Raw genomic sequence first — 23,022 nt, 5'->3', positions numbered from 1 at the left:
ATAGGTTTGTCTATGTTTGCGCTTCACACTAGCTTTGAGTTTATGTGCAAGCAAAATGATGGAGCCCACTAAAGCTAGTGATTTCAAAGAGCTTGAATACTAAGAAAACTCTTTAAAATCTGAGATGGGAAACCTTTTGAGTGGCATGGAAATTTCCCTAACTTTGCAAAGTTTCTTGGTCCAGGGCTTGCAGATGGGTCTTCAAGGATTCTTATTCCTGGCTACGGGGCACTCGCAGCTCTGTGCCTCCCTTTACAATGTGGGTTTCAAGAACATTGCGAACATAGACTTCTCTAAGAAAGTTATAGTTGAGATGCTATTGGTTACTTGGTGAGCCTAATGTAGTTTTTTTTCATTCTAGAGCCTGCGTATGGCCACTTGGCATTATCTACGCCACTACCCTTGATTGAAATCGCATGGCCAGTAGCTTATGACATTACACTCGCCGTCAAAAAGTTACCACAGTTGTCGACAAAAAGTAGAGAAATGAAAAAAAGAGCATTGGACAAAAGCAGAGCATTGAACATAGCATATCGCTGATTTATTTGTGCTTCCGTTGACACTCTTTCTTCTACAAGGAGGTTGGATTTGCCCATATGTATGAGGGATAGTCGAGGCTTTTTTTTCGCTCAATAGCAGGTCTATCTAGAGTGTGTAGTTGGTTTGCTAAACGAACAACAAGAGGGCCAACTTGGCGCAGGCTACGCCAGAAGCTCATTCTAGCAGTAGGCTCTACATAATGTACACCACGACTGCTAATAAGCAGAGCTATGATGAGGGACATAGGCATCGACTTTGTGGGTAGCTGATCCCGACTTGATTAAGACTCCAGACAATGAGAAACATGATCAGATTCAGGGCTATGTATCCCTGATGGTAGAACGAGCACCAAAGATCTGTCCAAGGGAGAATCAAAGATTTGCAAAACAAACTTGAACATAAAGTTACCTCTGCTTCTCTTTAAGTTAAATCTATCTCCTGCATCTTTTGTACTTGTTTTAACTCTTGTTTTGTGTGTCACAAAAAGCACATATATTCACAATAGTGGATGTTTCGACTACATAACCACGACTCTAGCTTGACAAGACTGTAAGGTCCGCTATCTGCATCCAATTCCCCATGCCTATGCATTTGCTTGGTTCACACATAAAGCCTACAAGGTAGGGCACACCTTCCGTTTCTTATAATTTATGGAGAGACCACGGTGCCAACTCTCCATCATACTTTTGTATGGCACTTCTGCATGACTTGCACTGTATATTTAGCATTTTCACTCTTTGCCTAGTTGCAAGACGAAATGTTTTAACTATTCACATTGCTTTTTTGTAGCTTGGTACATACATTGTCCTCTAGCTAGCACAATTGGACGACACGCATACTTGATGTCAATCTGCATATGTCTTGTTATGTTCTGTAGCAACACCCACCTAGCAAGACTAGTTTTCCTTTCTCTTCCAATTCCAACTAGTTAATAAAGGGTTGTGAGCCGTTAATATAGAGATTAAAAGAACAGTCTATCAATTGTAAGGTCTTGATTTTATTTTGTGGCAGAGCAAGGTCCGACATGGCTCCGGCAGACGTGTAAGCAGCGGACGACTTGTGGCTTGAGTAGTGCAAGTAACATGGCAGCCGAATGTCGGACAGGGGGTCTTACATATTGCGTCAAACGGTCTTTTGTACGCTCTTGCGCTGTCACAAGTTTCAGATCACATATTGTCAAGGACTTTCTCCCGCCCGCCAAGCTGAAGAGCAGCTCTGGGCTGGTTGTCGCACCTTCATTCCGTTGCACTCGGTTGCAGGTTACATTGCACGGTTTTTCTTTCCTTTTCTGAGTTTGGATTTCCATGCGAACAGCATACTGCCTTCTCCATCCCTGAGCCATGGGCAATAATGCCAACATACTTGGCTTAGGGCTTCGGGCTTCAAAACTCTTGTTGCATTGCCCATTGCATACATGTCTAGTGAAACCAGGCAGTTGCATGCTTATGGGGTTTCTTTGGTTGCTTACTTGAAAATTCTATCAGTTTATGCAGCTTGATTTCTAGGCGTTTTTGAATGTTCAGGTCCATGCTGGAGGTAATCCATCTCAAACAGATGGAACAAAGTGGTGGCAGAAGGGAAGTGTGCCAAACCTGCGAGATGTCAATTCAACACAAGAATTCTTGGATGCATTGTCAAATGCTGGAGAAAAGCTGGTGGTGGTCGAATTTTTTGCCACTTGGTGTGGATCTTGCAAAGCTCTCTATCCAAAGGTGCATTAAACTTTTGGGGATTAAACATTTTTTTCTTCCCCTTTCTTATTCTCACGATGTTTGTGTTATGGTAAGTGCAGCTTTGTCAACTTGCTGGTGAGCATCCAGACATTGAATTCCTGAAAGTGAATTTTGACGAGAACAAGGCAATGTGCAAGAGTCTGAACGTTAAGGTTCTACCTTATTTTCACTTTTATCGGGGTGCCGAAGGACGGTTGGACTCTTTTTCTTGCTCTCTGTCAAAGGTATGTGAGGAGCTCATGCCTTGTGTATGTGTACAGTTCGTTGTTGCCCATGGTTTTCTTTACAGAAAGTGTGGGTTTCTTTTCCTTGGTACATGTGGTTGCAAAGTTGGTCTTTTGAGAGGTTCAAGAACTTTATTTATATCATAATCACAATAAAGGTTTCGACGAGGAAAATGAAGAAGAATGAGTACTTGCTGCGAATCTCCCTTGAAAGACAGTTGATGCAATTGAAGATTGGGCCTAGAAAATTTTACGCTTGAGATTTTGATCTTTAGCATCTCATTTATGTGTTTATTGGTACATAAGGTAACCAAGTTCAACCCTAGGAAGAAGGTAGTGGTGACAAAGCACTTTAAATTCATATTTTGAAGGGTCCAACGCTTAGCTGGTTTATGGAACTTTCTACTCGAATAGACATACAGAGGTATTGAATCAAAGGGCCTCTCCCAAGAAAGTTAGTATTGAAATTGCCTTCTTTGGTGTTTATTTATGCCAAAAAGAGGGACGTTTCTACATAGCTTAACCATCATTGAAGAGGCATGGAGCCTAACAAGAAATCCATAACAAAAAACTCATAAAAAATAAACAAAGCGGAGGAAATGCAGATCTAAGAAAAAATCTAGAAAGCACAAAAAGCAATCTAGCAATTCAGAGGATCAGATCTCGTCATTTGACAGTTTAGTTAGTGAGAAAAAAAGAAAGAAGACCAAGCAGTTCAAGGATTGGAGTCAAGCACCACGTGCCAACGGAAAAGAACAGACTTTTAGCTCTTCAATAACAATTGAACTGAAAGAGGTAGACAACAGGAGACGAGAGTGGCAGAATTCCACCCCAAGAGAACATTGGCCACTAACCTTGGCGCCCCTTTCGGTATTTCTTTATATTGCTTGAACTCAGTACAATGCGGACACTCCACCCATTGCACCTTCGTAGTGAATCGTGCCAGAGAATGAGCCCTCTGCACATATTTAAAGGCCCTTGGCATATGAAAAGCAGTGTACATGAAAAGCTTCAATTCTAAAAGCATTTGACCCAAAAGCACATGCTGAAAATCAGTCAGCGTGATTTTAGGAAATCCGTACACTTGCCACGTTAGCAGCATAAAACGCCGACATATGTACAGTCCACGTGGCACTGCAGCGCAAAACGTGGGCATTGCCATGTCATCATGCTACTCGCAAGAGATCGAGTGCGTATGCGTGCGGTCCTGCTTTATTTCAATGCCTTTAGGTCCCTTGGGCCCCATTGGATGGGGTCCCATAAGTTGGTGGGAACTCTTCTTTAAAAATAGACCACTCGGCCAAACGTTGCAAGTTAGTGAAACTTCTTTTGCTCCTTCTAGGATTTAGGCTTCTCGGCTGCGATCTGCAGGTTGGCTCCGTTCTTCAGTGTCTTGACACGTCAGCAGTTTGTGACAACGAGGACACCCATCAAGTCCTTGAATTCATACAACAATTTGACATCGCCTTCTCGAGAATGATTTGAACTTACATCTAGACATCTCTTAGAGATCAACGAGATCTGGATGTGATGGCTAAGTGAATGAGATATGAATGTGATTCTAGTGCATCAAGATTTCTATTTGGATGAGGTGATTGGATACTGTTGTGAGTGCATCAAATCGTTCTTACAAGCACATGAATCGAGAAAAGAAAAATCTTTTCTGTACCCTGAATTTGAACATTGAACCACTAACTTTGGAAATAGAGTAAAGGCTTTGTGATCTTCTAAGAATGCATTCTAATCTCATATATACCTGTGCATTTACTGTACTGTTCTAAGAGAAAAGGGATTCTTTTTGATGCACATAATGCATTAAAAACTCAATCAATTGATTGCTGAAATTCAAATACATGCAGCCAAAAGTGGCTATCTTACGCTCAATCGTTGCTACTTTGATAGGAGTAAGCCTCTCCTTCGGTCAACAGTTTTCCTGGATGATGAAGAGAGGATCTCTGTATTGAAAAGGCCCTCCGAAAGCTCGTATCAAGGACTGAAAAAACGGTATGGACAACCAACAAAGCACTTGTGTGAGTGCGGCTATCCACATAGGTACGCACACAAGCATTTGCTGTTGACTGCCCTCCTTCGCCGTGGTTCACTCCTTGGCCTCTGCACTGCCTGAGAGAGAGAGAGAGAGAGAGAGAGAGAGAGAGAGAGAGAGAGAGAGAGAGAGAGAGAGAGAGAGAGAGAGAGAGGGGGGGGGGGGGGGGGGGGGGGGGGGGGAAGAAGAAGAGTATTTTAGCGTCGTAGGAAACTATCCCAAGAGACCTTAAAGATCTATCCGACGAGGAGAGTTGAACTCAAGACCTCTTATTCAAGAGGGAAATGGATAACCAACGAGAGAGAGAGAGAGAGAGAGAGAGAGAGAGAGAGAGAGAGAGAGAGAGAGAGAGAGAGAGAGCTTGTATAATTTCCAACTCTGGCTTCTCCCAAAAACTCAGGCTACATTCTCTTTTGAGTCCTATTTTGATGTTATAAAATTTGACCCCTTTTCATATTGGCCTGCCACTTATTTTAACGTTTTTTAAACCTAAGTCTTAAAATGAGTATAAAGGGCGAGTTTCTGACCAGTCTGGGTTACGTTTGACTTTGTTGCTTCCACGCCTTCTAGACTCAGTCTGCTTACTCCTGCCTAGACATATTTATATTGCATCCGGCCGGCCACCATTGTGGATGGCCAGAATATAAAAATATTAAATCGTTACTTTTTTGACGTGTTGCATTGAATCCAGCTACTGTTCTTCTTATCATACTATTTGGACACTGCTAAATTTCCTAGATGGCACATTGCACCGGAAAAACTTTCCCCTCTTTATTAAATTATAAATTGGTACCAATAAATTCATAAATTAGTTCGGTGTGCACAATTTTTTTTCATTTATAGCCTTAGCTAAAAATATTACATTCTCTAGCTTCTAAACAACTGTCTTCAAGTGAAGGGCTTCATGATAATTATTGAGGATGTTTGGATAATCTTTCAATTCTGATTCTGTTATTCCGTGAGCATGTAGAGGGGAGTAATTCTTGAACTTCACTAAGTATTTTCGAGAACTCATTCTACACTTTTGTTGCTCGTGATGATGTATAATATTCCAGGAAGAAGAATTTCATTAGTTTCGTCTACTTCAGGATGGTCTTCAATATTGGTTCTGTCCAATATATGGCTGTAGAAGACTCATGTGAAAAGCATTATGGATTTTCCAAGTTTGTTGAAGATCGAGTCGAAATGCGACTTCATAAATCTGGTGTTTTAATCATAATATCTGTTAGAAAGTTTTACAACCTTCCTTTTCTAATTGGCTGTTTCTTGAGTCTATCTTTGTCAAACTTTAAAAGGATAAATTTAAGTTCGCGACGATGGTTATTTGCTGCTTTCTTATGTTTTTATTGAGATCTAATGATAGCGCGTTTGTTCCGAGTGTAAGCGGTATCAAGATCTCGGACAAATTCATCAGCTGCAAATATCTTATCTGTAAATATCTTATCCTTGGTGAGAAGCATTGGGGGAAGATGTGGTTTATCATAAATAACCTCAAAAGGAGCTTTTCCATTAGAGGAATGTACAATGTTGTTATAAGCAAATTGTGCTAGAGGTAAATACTTCTCTCATTCTTGTTGGTTGTCTGAAACATAGCACTAAGATGTCTAGGATTGTAGAGTTAGCGATTTCTCTTTGTCCATTAGTCCGAGGATGATAAGCTGAGGAAAAATTCACCTTAGTTCCTAAATTCGTTAAAGGTGCTCTCCAAAAATTACTAGTCATTCGTTGATCGCGATCACTTATAATCGTTTTGGACATTCCATGGTGTTTGAAAATCTGTGCCATAAAGATCTTTGCCATTTGATCAACTTTAATGGTCTTTCTTATTGGAATGAAATGGGCTTGGTTACTGAATCTGTCAATATCAGTCCATTCCGAGGTTGTGGCAAATCCATTATAAAATCCATGGCAATACTTTCCGAGGTTACTTGTGGTACTCATAGGGGCTGAAGTAAGCCACGAGTTTTATGGCAACTATACTTAGCCTTCTGCCATGCTACAGAGTCTCTTAACATATTCATCTATGTCAGCGTGCAATGTTGGCCAGTAAAAATATCTTGCTAATGCCACTAATGCAAAAGGTCTCTCTCTCTCTCTCTCTCTCTCTCTCTCTCTCTCTCTCTCCCCACACTCCACATGGCACATACACATGTGATGGAGAAGCTGTGGGCTACGCACACAAACTTTTGTGTATTCTCCCTGGTGTAGAACACACTCAGACAAATTCTCTTTTGCGTTTCCTATCGGTAGCTTGGCATATACTATTGTGATGGACGGCTGAATTTTACCTTGTCTTGCACAAAAAGACTGGCTGTCCGGACAGTTTTCAGCCCTTTTGGATGCCCTTTTTGATAGAGAGATCCTCCCTTGATCATCCGGGAAAAGTGTAGACTCAAGGAGAGGCTTACTCCTATCAAAGTAGCAGAGATCGAGCGTAAGATAGCCACTTTTGGTTAGAGGTATTTGATTTTCAGCAAACAGCTAATTGAGATTTTCATGCATCATATGCATTAGAAAGAGTCTTTGTTCTCTTAGGACAATACAGTAAATGCACAGGTATATATGAAATCAAAGTGCATTCTTAGAAGATCAGAAAGGCTTTACTCTATTTCTAGAGTTAGTGGTTCAATGTTCAGATTTAGAGCAAAGATTCTTTTTTGGTTCATGTGCTTGTAAGAATGATTCAATTTATAAATAGAAAATTGCCACAAGGGGAGGGGGGGGAAGGGGGACCAACCCATCTTCTGGTCTCTAGTACCGACTCTTTCTTTGTTAAAGTGCAAGGTCAAGTCAGTCTAGAATAGGAAGTGATTTGGCACTTTTGTGAGTCTGTTCGCAGACCGTGCATGTCCAAGCACTTAGATTAGATGCATATTCTCTGATTGCACACAGCATGATCATCAGGTTTCCATCAGAACCCATCAGGAGCATTTTTATAGTACATAGACTTATTTTCCCTATTTTTGACATTTTTCACTTATTATTTTTAAGTGACTTTTGTTGGGAACTAGGTAGGGCAAATTTGATAAGCTTGTCTATATAGAAACCTAGCGCTAGCACTTTTTGGCAGAAGAGACAGCAGGAGCACTTGCTCAACAGGCAACTTCTCAGCAGGACCCCCAAGATGCTCTAGCGTTTTTGCATCACACCAGAGAAGCTAGCGTTTTTGGATCAAGACCAGCCTTGGTGTTTTGCATTGCAGATTAGCCCGGCGACAACAGTGTAGCAGATCAGCCCTAGCGTTAGCAGATTCTCCCCGCATGACATCAAATCAGCCTAGCGTTTTTGGAGCAGCATAACAACCAGCGTTTTGCAATTTCGTCGCGACAAGGCATCAAGAAGGACCAGCGTTTTCAGTTTTCAGCAGTCAAACACAGTAGAAGAAGTCCCGAACCTCGCAGATCTCACCTTCCCGTAGCAGTTCCTCGCCGCACGGTCAAATCCCGTGAAGTTTGCAGATTCAGCCCGGAAAACGCAGATTTCAATGTCTGCGTTTTTAGGGTGTCGTCGTTGCATCGTCTTCATCGACATAGAGTCAGAATTCAGCAGATAAAGATTTGCAGATTTAGCCCTTAGCGTTTTCAGTTTTCAGCCCATCTCGTTGTCGTCCTCATCGTCGTCGACATCGTCAGCAAGTCCAAGCATTGTAGAGATTTGTGCAATGAATAGTAGACAACTCGCCATAGAGAGTGGGGCCTTCTGAGGAGGGTTTGACAACATTCTGGTGTCGTATTCTTCTCTCTATCTCTCAGTCTCAGCATTTTCATTCACAGTGTTCACCACTTTGTTTGTGTCCATTGCACTCTCTCATTAAAGGACGGAAGGCTCTCCCTTTTGTAAGTAAAAGGAACCCTTGAGCACAGTTCGGAGCACTCATCTGAGCAAAGTTCAACATTCACTTCCAGTGCACCTTACATTGGTATCAGAGCTTTGGCAGTATTCTGTATCACTCAAGGAAAGAACCACAAGAATTTTTTCTGCTTGTTGCGGTCGCACGTAACCCAAGTCTCCTTGGGCGTGTCGATTCCTAATCGTGTTTTTGAAGAGTGACAGGAAACCCAAGAAAGAAGGGCTTGTCCAGCCTCCCCTTGTGCCTCTTTTCCCTCATTGAGAGCGGACCGTGCACTTAGCGGCTGGCCAATCGACGTGAGGTAGGAAAAAGCAACCTTGGTGTGAGTGCAAGGCCGCCAAGGGGTGCGCCCGCGGGAAAGAGGAGATCGGGTAAAGAGAAGATCCTTCTCTAACACAGATTGCAAGCTAAAGAAGAACCTCAAGACCCTCAAGCACCTCAAGACCCTCAAGAACCTCAAGAACCAAGACCCACAAAGAATCCAAGTTCCTCGTGAACTTAAGAAAAGACCCAAGAAATCATTGGATGGTCATCACATGAAGCGGAATGGATACTTTGCATGAAGGTGATGAGCAGTTGGCGAAGAAGAATTTTCCCCAAGAGGAGGTTTTTCTGACCCTCCCCCATCCCCATCTACGCCAAGGATTGCTCTAACTCCTATGGAGGAGTTGGAGTAGATGTTTATGGACAGCAAGTTAGAATGCGAAGCAAGGAAGTTAGAACGCGAAGCAAGATCAGCAGAAAGAAAGCAGAAGAGCGTTTTCAGTTTTCAGCAGTCAGACATCGCAGTAGACGTCCCAATATCACCTTCCTGCAGCAGATCCTCGCCGCACGGTCAGATCCCGCGAAGTTTGCAGATTCAGCCCGGAAAACGAAGATTTCAGCATCTGCGTTTTCAGCGCATCGTCGTTGCATCGTCGTCATCGACATCGTCATTGACATAGAGTCAGAATTCAGCAGATAAAGATTTGCAGATTTCAGCCCTTAGCGTTTTCAGATTTCAGCCCGTCTCGTCGTCGTCGACATCGTCGGCAAGTCCAAGCATTGTAGAGATTTGTGCAATCAATAGTAGACCGCTCTCGCCAGAGAGAGTGGGGCCTTCGGAGGAGGGTTTGACAACATTGTGGTTTCGTATTCTTCTCTCTCTATCTCTCAGTCTCAGCACCTTCATTCATAGTGTTCACCACTTTGTTTGTGTCCATTGCATTCTCTCATTAAAGGACGGAAGGCTCTCCCTTTTGTAAGTAAAAGGAACCTTTGAGCACAGTTCGGAGCACTCATCTTGAGCAAAGTTCAACATTCACTTCCGCTGCACTTTACAGCAAACTCGGACACACACACCCAGTTTGGTGGCAATGACTTGTGGCAGTAGTACGGCAGGCCCGGATTTTCTGCCGCAAATCCAACTGACATGCTGACGTGGCAGAGCGTATGGATTTCCGCTTTTTACGTTGATGTTGTACGGAAATCTGCTTTTGCGCTGCTGAAAAGCCTACGCTGGCTGATTCGAGAAGCTTTTGGATTAACTGCTTTATTTTTACAAGCTTTTGAAGTTGGCAGCTTTTGGGGCTCTGCTTTTGGGCATCCCTTGTAACTTATAAATAAGTGGGTAGGGCCCTCACTTCTCAGAGCATCTTTTGGGGCTCTGCTTTTGGGCATCCCTTGTAACTTATAAATAAGTGGGTAGGGCCCTCACTTCTCAGAGCATTTGGACACAGAGTCTGAGAGTGAGAACCCTCCCACTCTCTTGTACTTTGGACACAGATTAATACAAAAAGAAATACCCAAAGGGGCGCCAGTCTTTGGGGCCAATATCTCTAGGCCCGGAACTCCGCCGGGCCGTGTCGAATCGAGTGTAAATTGTGAATTGTTTGAAGTGAATCTCTGCTGTGTCGCGGTAGAATCTTGACTTGGAGTGTCCAAGTTTGTTACAACATGTGGTTGCATCCAGGGACGCCTGGGAAGTGCTGTGTAAGCGTTGTTTTCAACTTACAAGGTTTTATTGAGTTTTTGGACAGGTTCAGACCATTTTTAAAAAAGGCCGGCCACCCACTTAATAAGTGGGTAGCCACCCTTTAAACAAAGAAGAGCAAAGCACAAAAAATTAACCAACGCTTCTTCTCTTCTTGTTTTTCAAGGCAGCGCATGACCTCCTCTCTCTCTTGTTGGCGCAAACCCAAGCAATTCTTCTCTCCTCTCTCTGGTGCTCTCTCCTTCCCCTATTCCTACCGGGCGAGGTGGCCCCTATTCAGACCGGCTTCCAGGGGCAATTAAAGCAAACTCTCTCACACTCTCAGGGGGAAGAAAAAGCCAGCGCTTGCAAAGAGAAGGTGCTGCTGCAGATTTTCAGCGGTGAAGATGATGCCGCCGGTGAGTCTCATGGCTGCCCTGAGTGTGCCAGATGACGCCAAGATCCAATGCACGAGTTCCATGGCGAAGAAGCGTCTACAGAGAGTTTCCATCGCGACAAGTTGCTGTTTTTCTCCGTTTTCAGCCCATAAACGTTGTAGACGGGGCTGATTTACGAGAAGGAACCCGAGAACACACCTCTTCTATGTGTAGGATCTGAAGAGAGGATTCTCTGTGTCCAGATCTCTTCCGGGGAGTTGCTTTTTCGAGAACCGAGTTGCGTTTCGAGTGTCGAGACTTCGAAGGTAACATTTCATGTTATGATCTTTGAGTATTTTGTTTGCAGGTGTACTTCCTCTTCACTAGGGAGGAGCAGCAGAGGAAGGCATAAGCCTCTGCAAGAAAAAAGCACTTTGAGGAACTAGAGCTAGATCAGCCCAAAGGTTTTGTACGTGAGTTTGGGAAGTAGATCGACGGATCCTGTCACAAACTACTGACGTGTCAAAGCCCTCAAGAAGTGAGCCAACTTGCAAATGTGAGCCGAGGGGCCTAAACCCTAAGAAGAACAAGTAACAAAAGAAGAAGTGCTACCAACTTATGGGGACCCCGTCCGATGGGGCCCCAAGTGACATATAGGATTCAAATAAAGCTGGACTCTCACACACACACAAAAGACTTGCGCAAATTGATGACGTGGTAGATTTTCGAAAATTGTGTTGACATGATGACGTGGCAGGCTATATGGATTTCCGTGTTTTGCGCTGACTGCTGTATGGACTTCCGTGATTTACGCTGGCAGCTTTTTGGCATTACTTTTGGACCTGAAGCTTTTGAGTTAAAAGGCTTTTCATGAAAAACTGCTTTTGGGGCCTAGAGCCTTTAAATATGAGGCTAGGGCTTATCCTCTAGCATGCTGCCTGGAGGAGGTGCAGAGTCTGGAGTACCGGCTTGTATTGTGTTGATGCAATATAAAGAAATACTGAAAGGGGCGCTAAGGTTTGGGGCCAATACTCTATGGGGTGGAATTCCGCCACTTCGTTTCTTGTGTCGTCTCTCTCTTTCAGCTCAGTTGTTATTGAAGTGCTAAAAGTCTGTTCTTTTCTATTGACACGTGGTGCCCGTCTTGTGACATTGGTATCGGAGCATCAGGCGTATGCTTTTCTGAAAGCATACCGGCCCTACAAAGGAGAAGACATAGCAAACCGACGCTTCCAAAGCTCATTGGAAATTTTAGCTTTGTGCTCTGACCCCAGACTTATTAGCCACTCCCACCCTTACTTCATTGCGCATCAGGCGCGCTCTCGTCGTCACCGCTCACGTCTTACAGGGCATAAGCCATAAAGATCACTTACAAGAGAAGGATCCAAGGTTTGTTTCGAGCTACTGTTTCTCTCAGAGGCAGTGCCATGCAGATGTTGATAGCTACCAAGCAGCATACTCCAAGTACTTGGCAAGCTTTCAAGAAAATTTTTGCCGGAAGTTGTATGGTTTTTGACATCTTCGTTCGGAGTGCAACTTCCGGTAGAGTGGGGTATCCTGAAATGTTTGCCATGGAAACCCTTGCAGATTATAACTTGAAATTTCTTTACATCTCTCAACAGGTGCCTCTTGCTGATGACCTTGGAGGTCCAGTGTGACTGCTATATCTTGAGACTACCATCACCGCCAGAGGAACACTGTCTGTCCAAAGAGTTGATGGACCATACTGTGGTTGTCTACGACCTTATGGAAGGAATCTAACCCTAATTTTTGGTGCAGGTTTCAGGATGGAAAGTCAGTCCACTTATCGAGCTCAATCGATGTCGAGAGTGCTTTAAGTTTGAAATCTGTTTGAGAACTTGTTTGGTGATCGTATTGGAATTTGTCTGAAATGGATGGTATCTGTTTTGAACCTGTTTTGGTGTCGATTTGAAATGTTTGACTCTGGTTTTAATATTGGTTTCAATGATTGGTGATTTTACTCCTGGGTGAAGAAGTGAGAAATACTGTTTTGGTATTGTTTGAACCTCGGAACGACGCAGGCCGATGCCTGGGGAGCGTTCTGTTGTATGCTAGAAAATCTCCGAACGACGTAGGCCGATGCCTGGGGAGCGTTCCGTTGTATGCTAGAAAACCTCCGAACGATGCAGATTGTGGTCTGGGGAGCGTTTGGTTGTACAGTCCTTTGAGCTCATGGCCCTGACCTTTTTAGGTTATTTGCGGGGGGGAGTGACGAGGTAGTCATTGAGTAGCTTCATACCGCGACCGTTTGTCTCGGGGGAGTGCTCAGCGGCGCTATTTGTGTTGTCTTGTAACATGCATATGTAAGCATTTGTGTTGCATTTTGATGTGCCAACTACTGAATATTTCTAATTGGATGAGATTGCTTGGGTATGTAATTTTAGTGCATCAAGACACCCGTGGAAGATCAATGCGGTCTGGGTGTGATGGCTAATTTTACTACGCCGGAATATCAAGAGTTCGAATCTGGACGAAAGGAGAAGCTAACTCCTTGATCAAAAGAGCCGAAAGGAGAAGCTAACTTCTTAACAAGAAGAGCAAACTGATTGTCCCTCGGGATGTCCCTCGAAAATTTTTGAGCTAACTTGAGTTTTGCAGATATGTTGTAATCGCGAACGATTGCTCTCTTTCAAGAAGGGGAGATATCACAAACTGCTGACGTGTCAAAGCCCTCAAGAAGGGAGCCAACTTGCAGATGTGGGCCGAGGGGCCTAAACCCTAAGAAGAACAAGTCACAGAAGAAGAAGTCCTACCAACTTATGGGGATTCCGTTCGATGGGGCCCCAAGTAACAAAGGATTCAAATAAAGCTGGACTCTCACACACACACAAAAGACTTGCGTAAACTGATGACGTGGTAGATTTTTAAAAATTGCGCTGACATGATGACGTGGTAGGTTGTACGGATTTTCTCGTTTTGCGTTGATTGCTGTACGGACTTCCGTGATTTACGTTGGCAGCTTTTTGGCATTGCTTTTGGACCTAAAGCTTTTGAGTTAAAAGGCTTTTCATGAAAAATTGCTTTTGGGGCCTAGGGCCTTTAAATATGAGGCTAGGGCTCATTCTCCAGCATGCTTCTCGGAGAAGGTGCATAGTATGGAGTACCGGCTTGTACTGTGTTGATGCAATATAAAGAAATACCGAAAGGGGCGCCAAGGTTTGGGGCCAATACCCTATGGGATGGAATTCCGCCACTCCGTGTCGCGTGTCGTCTCTCTCTTTCAGTTCAGTTGTTATTGAAGTGCTAAAAGTTTGTTCTGTGCTATTGGCACGCGGTGCTCATCTTGTGACAGATCCGAGAGTGGTAGACTCTCCAGTAGGGATTCGGAAGTTGAGATTCCCAAGAATGGACTTGGCGTCCAAGAAAGTAGATTCATTCTGCCAGAAGAGGACTCTGGGAACAAAGTTGGAAAAGAGTTGCAGGGATGCCATGCCCCGAGTGTGGAAGGTGAGATCTAGAGGCGAGAACCTTGATTCTCAAGGAATTGGAATAAGGAACGAAAGTTCCTTGGAAAAGGGTTTTACCCCAGGAATAGGAAGCTGAGGCTTTCGAGAACCATTGAGTCTGATTCTAGAACGAGCGTGGTAATACATTCAATTCAAATGCTTGTATAGACTTCTCCTCAGTAATAAAGATACTATTAGAACGTTAAGTGATAAATTCTATTTATCCAAGTATATTCTATATTGCTATGCGCTCCCGTTTGTGACACCTCATGTTGCTGTAAATGTGGCCGCTCGCCGGATTGATCTGGAGGTGTGGAATATTATGGCCTTGGTCTTCCCTAGGTTCACTGTCAGTTCTCTTTGTGTACAAAACTCATCCAAGGCGCTCAAATGGCTCTGTAAGTTCCTTGGTGACTCTGAAATCAGATCAATATCATCAGCATATAGCATAATGTGGACCGGAGTACCTGCTAGGTCAGCTCCTGCCCCTCTTGCTCGTAAGATGTAGTTGGAGATCTCGTTGAGCAGAATCCAGAGAGGATCGGGGAGAGGTGGCATCCTTGCTTAACACCAATGGTGCTAGCAATAGACTTTGACAGGCCGCTTGGACAACGAACTCTCCGAGTCACTCTCTCATAGAGAGCATAGATGGCTCTTATCATCTCTGATGGCATCCCTAGACTATGAAGTCGCCGAAAGAGCCTCTCCCGTGGGACTGTGTCACACGCTTTGCGGGAATCCACAAAGCAGCAATAAAGCTTCTTCTTCCGCACCTTTGTCCCATCAATGAGGCAACACATAATGAAGATATGGTCGATGGCGGAGAACTTCCGCGTAAACCCTGCCTTGCCAGGAGCCCGTAGTCCCTCAGTCTCTTCGTATGAACTAAGCTCAGCCTCAAGTACAATTGGCCATTGTGTGGGAAAGAGCTAATGGCTGAAGGACAGAAGTGATGTGGGAGGTGAGCATGGGTAGTGGCGTAGAAGGGTGGATTATAAGGAGTCCCTTTTCGGCCTCTGCCGAGTATAAGGGGCTAGTTCATGTGTGAAATGGATCGTAGTGTGAGGGGTGTGTGTCGTGGATGTGGAGGGTGTGACCCAGTGAGGGAGAGTGCGAGATAGGTGTGGTCGGCTCCAATAGGTATGGGTTGTATGGTGAAATTCACGGTTAGAGAGAGAAAACTAGCTCCCTTGAGAGAGAGAGGAGAGAATCTAGAGAGAGGAAGTCAATGCGTGGCATAAAGGATTCTGGTTTGATGAGGAGATAGGCATGGACCACCTTTTTAGAGAGAGAAACCGTGATTGGTCGAAAGAACGCAATGATCAATCGCGTCTGTGACCTCGGCGTAGAAATCCTAACCCTAAAACCAGTCATAGAAAACTTTTGGGTCTAGTTTTAGGATGTCATAATCTCTACTTGTTTCTAGGAACATACGTGATTTTTTGTCTCCACATCTGAAAGCTACAACACAAAGGCATCAAAAACTCCTCTTTCTCTTACAGCTAACAAGGATTGTGGCTTGTGTCATCTTCATTCATTGCACAGGTTACCCCCCTGTTACCTATAGCTGGTCATTGACCTGAATGAATCTAAATTTGGCAGATTTTATTATATAATTTCCTTCAAAGCTAATTTGATTAACATCTATGTAGCTGCTATCTAAATGCTGGCAGCTGAGCTCTAGTATCCTACAACTCAACGAAGCCTATTTGTTTCTTCTTAACATCTTCAAAACGAAACAAAACAAAACACGTGGAAACAACGAAAGGACGAAACACATGAAACGTTTCTTGTAACACTGCACTGCACGTAAGAGGTGCTGTGGTTGTCAAAAGACAGTAAGGAATGATGTGTCATCGAGAACTAAATAATAACAAAATGCCTGAACTAAGGACGGCTAGTTCCATAGGCACACGCCGCCATTTGGGGCCCTTGAAATGGAACTCCCTTTCTTGACCATTTTTGGATGAAAACACGTTGCCATTCACTGGGACTGCATATTTGTTCTAGTCAGTCTCTCTATGCTTGTGCTCCGTGTGCCTGGGCTCCTTTTATCTAAGATTCAACATGTACCTAAGTGCTCTTCGTCCACTTCTGGTGGGTTCTGAAGGTATCTGTGTGGCTTTTAGGCATTTTGTGTGCTGTGTATGCATTGTATGTTTTGTTTGTACATAATATTCTAACCAAAAAAAAAAAAAAAACCTGCTGAAACTCTGAAATATCGGTGTTTTCGTTGCCGTTTCTACTATTTCTGTTTTGGGTGGTGAGGATGGCCAGGTCCCTGACTCTCACATAGTTTCTATCCGAGTGGTCTCAACTTTGTCTCCAGAAAATTGGATTCATTTCTCACTTAATTTTGTGTTTTCAACTTGGCCTGTGAAGATCCTTTTTAATCTCTTTCTTATGCATCTCCTTGAGTTCACCATGCTTCAGTCTTGTCATTTAGATGAGGATAAGAACCTGCACATGCGCTCTAATTTATGTTCAAAGCATTGTCTAGTCAAAATGTGATTATGTCAGTAGTCAAACAGGGAGTCCCTTTTTTGATGGAATACGAGGGTGCACACTGCATGTACAGATTGTCAATTTTAGCGTGGCCTGAAGGCTCATCTTCTCTCTCCCCTCTTTTTTAACCAGCTAGCGAAATTGAAAGAAGCTATTGCAACCCACAATACGGACCGTTGCAGCATTGGACCACCCATGGGGCTTGGAGAAGAGCTCAAACTGTTAGGTCTATCCTCCCCAGTTGGTGCAGGGAATTCTTTGTAATTATCTGTATTGTTGTATATGCTGTATCATTATTGAAAATTCTCTCCTCCAAATTTAATCTTACCAAGAATTTTTCCCTCACAAACTCGTGATGTAAAAGAGGATTCATTGCCTACAGAGGGGAATTTGCTTCATGCATCTGTGCTTATATGCAGCTCTGTTCTTTTCAAGCATGATGGCTGCGCGGAGTATACGGATACACATTCACATCCGCAGTCAGTCGAGTTTTTGAATCTTCCCCTTGTGTGCAAGCTACTGTGCTCGTGAATGCGAGGGTCAGAACTGAGCAAAGAGTACTGTGGTCTGTACCTGCTTGAATTTTGCAGCTACCAGTTTAATTATTTGCAACGACCAGTTGATCTTGAGGAACCATTCTTTCAGCATGGAGACACGCTACAGGTTGGAGCCACGAGCATGATTTTCTTTCACAACATGTCATGATGTTGGGTTCAAAGAGGCGGTTTTACTTCTCATTAAATCAACAGTAACTTGCACTTCTGGCAGCTCACAATATATCTACTTCTTGTTACTTCTGAAAGTCGAGGTACACACACACACACACACACACACACGTCACTTATACCTTAAGATTGTTGTCTTGCTAAAGCTCTTTTTATGGGATACCTAGTGAAACTTCTCAGCTTTGTGCTTTTGTTTGGGCTTGTTTGTCTATTGCACTATCGTTTCTACTTTTTGTAGAAAATTTCCTGTTGGCCTTTCTACTCAAATCTGATGTTTTGGGTGCTTTGGTTTGTTCTCTTGTATTGGCTACTGTATCGTTAAGTTTTGGCACAAGCTTTTTATTGAGCACTCTTGGAAAAATTCTTACTTTTGTGGGAACTCCCCCTCCACCTACCCGGCGATAAAGATGATATACTGGGCCTTAGTGCATGCATTCATTTTTTGCCGCCCTCCGAGAGGCTTGTTTCACTGCGCTTGTAACTTGGACTGTAGCTCTTACCATTTGACCCCCGTCCAACCTATTCACCCCCCCCCCCCCCCCCCCCCCCCCCCCCCCCCCCCCCCTCTCTCTCTCTCTCTCTCTCTCTCTCTCTCTCTCTCTGCCATCTCTCACGGTTATTGTAGTCTTTGGACTTTGCCGGTTTTAGGGTTGCATGCTAATTCAAGTTCGTCTATTGTTTTTTCAGGAACATGCTACCTATAAGCGGATTGCTCGTATAAGTGTTATCCACGACCCTATAAAACATGCAAAGATTATGGAAAATATTCTACAATACTTTAAAGTTCACCCTTTACATAAATCTCGTCCCTAGAACCAAGCCTTTTCTAGGATAGAAATGCAAAAACTAAAAAGATCAATGATCCTAACTAATTACCTCGTTTCAAGTTCTCACTTTTTTTGTTATTAGCTTAGCTTCTGAACCTCTTGTTGTTGCTAGCTCTCGTCCTTCGATGTATTAGTAGTTTGGATGCTTCACAACTTATATACTATTCATCTCTATCTGTAGACCAGAAGTCTTTTCATTTTGCACATGCTTTCTTTTAATAATTGGGTCAAGATCCTTGCTGCTCTTGACAAAGAGCTTGCGGATGGTGTTGCTATGATTTCACAATACATTACCCAACTGCGTATTTTAGTTCAACAATATAATCAAGATCTAGCTCATTTTTCCTCTTCCGGTGTTCAAACTTGCCAATTTTCTCAAAAAATTATGTGGGCTTAATCTTGCTTTCATTAGGGCTCAGGCTAGGCCAATTGTCTCACAAACAGGTAGCCTCTTTTATAGAGACAATGCTACTTTCGAAGCTGCTAATTAATTTCAAAATATTCTCTGTACTCAGTGATATACTCTTTTAGAAATGGTCCCAAAATAAGGTGTTCCCTTTCCTTCCAGTCAGGCAAATCAAAGTGGAATCTTTTGGTGTTGACCGGCAACTTTGGATTCTTCTCAACAAAGCTTTTTTAGCTTCATACTTTACAAAACTCTAAACTGTCCGCATTCATCGTCGAGGGTTGTTGACTTAAAATTTTAAAGGTTAATTAGTTTCTTGACAAAGGAGAACTCATTATAGTCCCCTTTCAACCTTAATTTCGTTAATCATGCTAAACATGCCTCTAATGTTGGCTTTTATATTCGCACAAAAGGGATCATGGAGTTTGCTAAAAGTAATCCCGACTTTTATATTAAATAATATGGAATGTCTATCGACTTTATTTGAAGTTTGCTTGCAGATTTGTTGACAATAAGGCAACTTGTGAGTCTAGCATTATGTAATTTGATCATGCTATTTGGTACATTTTTAATCATCTTGAACAACTTTTTTCCAAAAAACTTGTAGACTTCCACCTTTCCCTGTTTTGCTCATGGCTTGGTGGACAAGCTAGATCCCTTGTTATTGCCCAAATTGTTTTCAATGCTTTTAGAAGTATGATGCTCGATATTCTCAAGGAGTTAAAATTAGATGAATCTAGAGCTTATGTTACTACCTATGTCAATTATAAAGGTGTCAAAATTGCCAAGGGTTTGCTTAAACCTTGCATTGAAGATGATAGTACTCTCTCTTAAAAGACCAAATTCACTGACTACTTCCAATAGCTCTTTTACATCTTTTTATGTTATGGCACTTCTATTAGCCATAATAGAGGAAAATCTCAAGAGGAGAGGAAGGAATGTCCCTATTAGACACTTCCTTGACATGTAGCTCATTTTGGTGTGCAGGTTCTTTTTGGTCCTTGTGGAAGAAAGACAATTTTCAGTGATACACTTGCGGAGGATCGGGTTTGTGTATGTTGTCTCTACCACAATGAACTTCTAGACCGGTTTTCTATTTTCTGTGATTGTTTTGATTTTTTTTTGGTCACCGTAACATATTGAACAATGTCATGATTGGTTGGAATTATCATCATCCCATCAAGAATCTTATTTACAACACGGACTTTTTTACGAGATAGTACATTTCTTGAATGCGGTTGTGCAAATTATGACATGTTCTGCAAAGAGTTTGGTAAACTTGGAAAACATGTATCCACATGTGATCGTAAGATCTTAGAGAATCTCTTGGTTTGGAGAATTGTTAGCAAAGGTTCAATCATATCTCAATGTTTCCTAAAAATCCGTATCTTGCTCTTTCAGCCTTACTTTGTTGTTTGATTGATTTGGTCAAAACTCTCTGACTGGAGATGGAAATCCCCCAACAAGACTTAAGCAATCAAGTGAAAAATTGTTTTTCACAAAAAATTGCTCTTCTACCACCTAAATGGTTATCGACTTTGAACTCTTGGACTACTTCACATATTGGTAGGTATTTACAAATGCTTTCACATGGATGGTTCATTGTTGGGCTTGATAAGTCTTCTAACAACCCTACTATTATATGTAAAAATCTCGCCTAGAATGCTGCTCACTTGTGTCTTTCCGGTGATAAATTTACTTTACTCAACTTATAAATGTCACAAACATAAATTCAGATGGATTTTTGATGCCTCTATTTTTTATAAATATTACTAAAGACATTACTATGTGTCTTGATCTCATCCTCACCAAGTTTGAACTAGTTTGTGCTAAAAAAACAAAAAAATGCTATGATTTCTTTAAAATCCGTTAAAACCCAATGCTCATGAAGAACTTTACTGAGGTCACACTTAACCTTCCATATCAAATTTTTTACCTTATCTCTGTCCAAATCGCTCAATGCTATGAAAATATTCCCATCAATGGAGAACTAGGTCTTAAAAACATTTTGAGAAAAATGATCAAATTGGCATTTAATAATGCTAAACTAAGAGGACACTCAAAAATTTCATTATGACTTAAACCTGGATGGATTAAAAAGTCTATTTTAAATCCTCTCGCACACTTCAATGAAGAAGACCTTTGTAATATCATTTCTTGGTTACTTGATAATTGTGTTGTACAATTTGGTGGCCATTGCTTTAAATAGTGTCTTGGCATTCCAATGGGCTTTTCATGTTCACCTCTAATGTGTAACCTATATCTAGCTTATTTTGAATACAAGTGGTTTCTAAACTACATGTAGGACAAGCATGCAAGCATAAGCTTTCCCTCTTTTCACACACTTATTGTTACATGGATGATCTTCTCAGTATCAACAATAGGTCCTTTAAAAAAGAAATCACATCCATCTACCCGAACTGTTTCAAAATAGAACCTACTATGGGGATAGGCTTCGATACTCCCTCTTGAATTTTTTCTACCTCTATGTATTTCTTACAACTTCTATTATGTTACAAAGCCTCTATTATGGAAACTTTGACCTCCATTTCATTTGAAAAAGAGATAACTTAAAAATCACCCCTGCCAAGTTTGTGAAGAAGAAAAGTAATAGGCCAGCCAAAGATGCCATTATACTTGTCTAAGCCTAATGTACATGATCATATAGTCATCTTCTAATAGCTTTACTACCTGGCAAGAAATCAATTATCTTGTTAATAAATATTGCCTCAAGGGTTTTAAAAGGTTGGATCTTTTAAACACTATTACCCATGCCATTACATGTAACAAATGGTGTTGACTAAAAGTTAATCGCACTAACCTCATCACACTAATTAGGCAGTAGGCCCATACTCAATGAATGGCATACTGATGACTCATTAAGTATGGTGCCTAGGCTTGGGCGGACACACACGTGCGTGCGCGTGCACACACACACACACACACACACACACACACACACACACACACACACACACACACACACACACACACACACACACACACACACATAGAGGTCACTTATACCTTAAGATTGCTGTCTTGCCAAAGCTCCTTTTAAGGGATACCTAGTGAAACTTTCTTAGCTTTGTGCTCTTGTTTGAGCTTGTTTGTCTACTCCACTATCCTTTCTACTTTTAATAAAAAATCGCTATTGGCCTTTCTACTCTCAAATCTGATGTTTTGGGTGCTTTGGTTTTTTTCTCCTGTATTGGCTATTGTATGGTTAAGTTTTGGCACGAGCTTTTTATTGAGCACTCTTTGGTGGGACCTCACCCCTTGGCAAAAAAATCCTACTTCTATGCGAACTCCCCCTCCACCTACCTGGCATTATGATGATATACGGGGCCTTTGCACATGCATTCATTTTTTACCCTCCCTTCAGAGCGTAGCTTGTTTCTCTGCGCCTATAACTCCGATTATAGCTCCTACCATTTCACCCCTTCCAACCTATTATCCTCCTGATCTCTCTCTCTTTCTCTCTCTCTTTGCCATCTTGATGCTATGCCGACTTTGTGTAACATGTAGAGCCTTGGCTCTTGCATGTCTCATATTGCGTGGGATTCTATAGCTGGCTGCGGTTAAAGCATTACTGGTCTTGAGGATGCTGAGTGGACTCCATTGGCAGACGTGTTGCCTATTTAACCAGGCGAGGGTTTTTTTACACCCTTACTTAGCCTTGTTTTACTGTTTTATTAAAATATATTGAAAGAAAGAGAGGGGCACGCTAACTTCTCTATGGGTTTAACTCCTACAACTTGGAGATGGTCGAATAGTCGGCTTCCTCATAGGTGCTATTCTTTATCTCCTACCTGGATTATGCCTAAACCACCTACCATAATTTACGATGATAAATTGAACTGGGGTTATAAATATGACGGTTGCCATGCTGGACCATTGGGGTAGAGGAATGTTGGGATTATTGCTTTTTTTGGTGGTGGTATTTTTTGCACGACAAAAAAGTTTCAAAACACCTTATTTTTAATCTCTATTGGGGTTCACTTATGCTGCTCTTTTTGGGTTCTCCTAGTTGCCACAAGCATTACCTACTAAAATGGATATGCAGTTGTGTTTGATTTCTTCAAAACCATAGATTTGTGAAGGTTTAATATGCATAATTTCTAATCTATATGTGATCTACTTTTGTGGAAATAGTTGCTGTTGTCTGACCTCCCTCTTCACTAGTGGTTGGTTGGGTTGTATTACTTGTTGCAGCCGTGGCTGATATTCATTGTTGTGATATAGTTTTTTTAATGAAAAAATTGGTCACTTATCAGATGTAGATGTAACTTACTTTAAGCCTTGATGCAATACCAAAAGTCCCAAAAAGTCTATAAACTTGGAAGTGAACTCTATTTATAGCATTTTTACTT

General features: G+C 42.2%; 1 protein-coding gene across 1 annotated transcript; it reads left to right on the top strand.

Annotated features, from left to right (window-relative positions):
* The first annotated feature begins 1,532 nt into the window (after positions 1 to 1,532).
* On the top strand, positions 1,533 to 17,093 carry LOC147448173 (thioredoxin-like 2, chloroplastic). Its single transcript, XM_086524028.1, has 4 exons — positions 1,533 to 1,799; positions 2,064 to 2,252; positions 2,333 to 2,497; positions 16,824 to 17,093. The coding sequence occupies exons 1-4, from the start codon at positions 1,623 to 1,625 to the stop codon at positions 16,953 to 16,955; spliced, it is 663 nt and encodes a 220-aa protein (XP_086380154.1). The 5' UTR covers positions 1,533 to 1,622; the 3' UTR covers positions 16,956 to 17,093.
* Positions 17,094 to 23,022: the final 5,929 nt, after the last annotated feature.

Source organism: Adiantum capillus-veneris, chromosome 11 (assembly GCF_014529385.1).
Source record: "Adiantum capillus-veneris isolate H3 chromosome 11, ASM1452938v2, whole genome shotgun sequence".
NCBI classification, from domain to species: Eukaryota; Viridiplantae; Streptophyta; class Polypodiopsida; order Polypodiales; family Pteridaceae; genus Adiantum; species Adiantum capillus-veneris.
This window is presented reverse-complemented; position numbering and strand designations above follow the sequence as displayed.

What these genes read in the sequence shown, in the direction of transcription:
- LOC147448173 (XM_086524028.1), top strand. Translation starts at nt 1,623, where the DNA reads ATGGCAGCCGAATGTCGGACAGGGGGTCTTACATATTGCGTCAAACGG. An exon ending in TCCGTTGCACTCGGTTGCAG is followed by an intron (nt 1,800 to 2,063) that starts GTTACATTGCAC and finishes TTGAATGTTCAG; the next exon opens with GTCCATGCTGGAGGTAATCC. An exon ending in GCAAAGCTCTCTATCCAAAG is followed by an intron (nt 2,253 to 2,332) that starts GTGCATTAAACT and finishes TGGTAAGTGCAG; the next exon opens with CTTTGTCAACTTGCTGGTGA.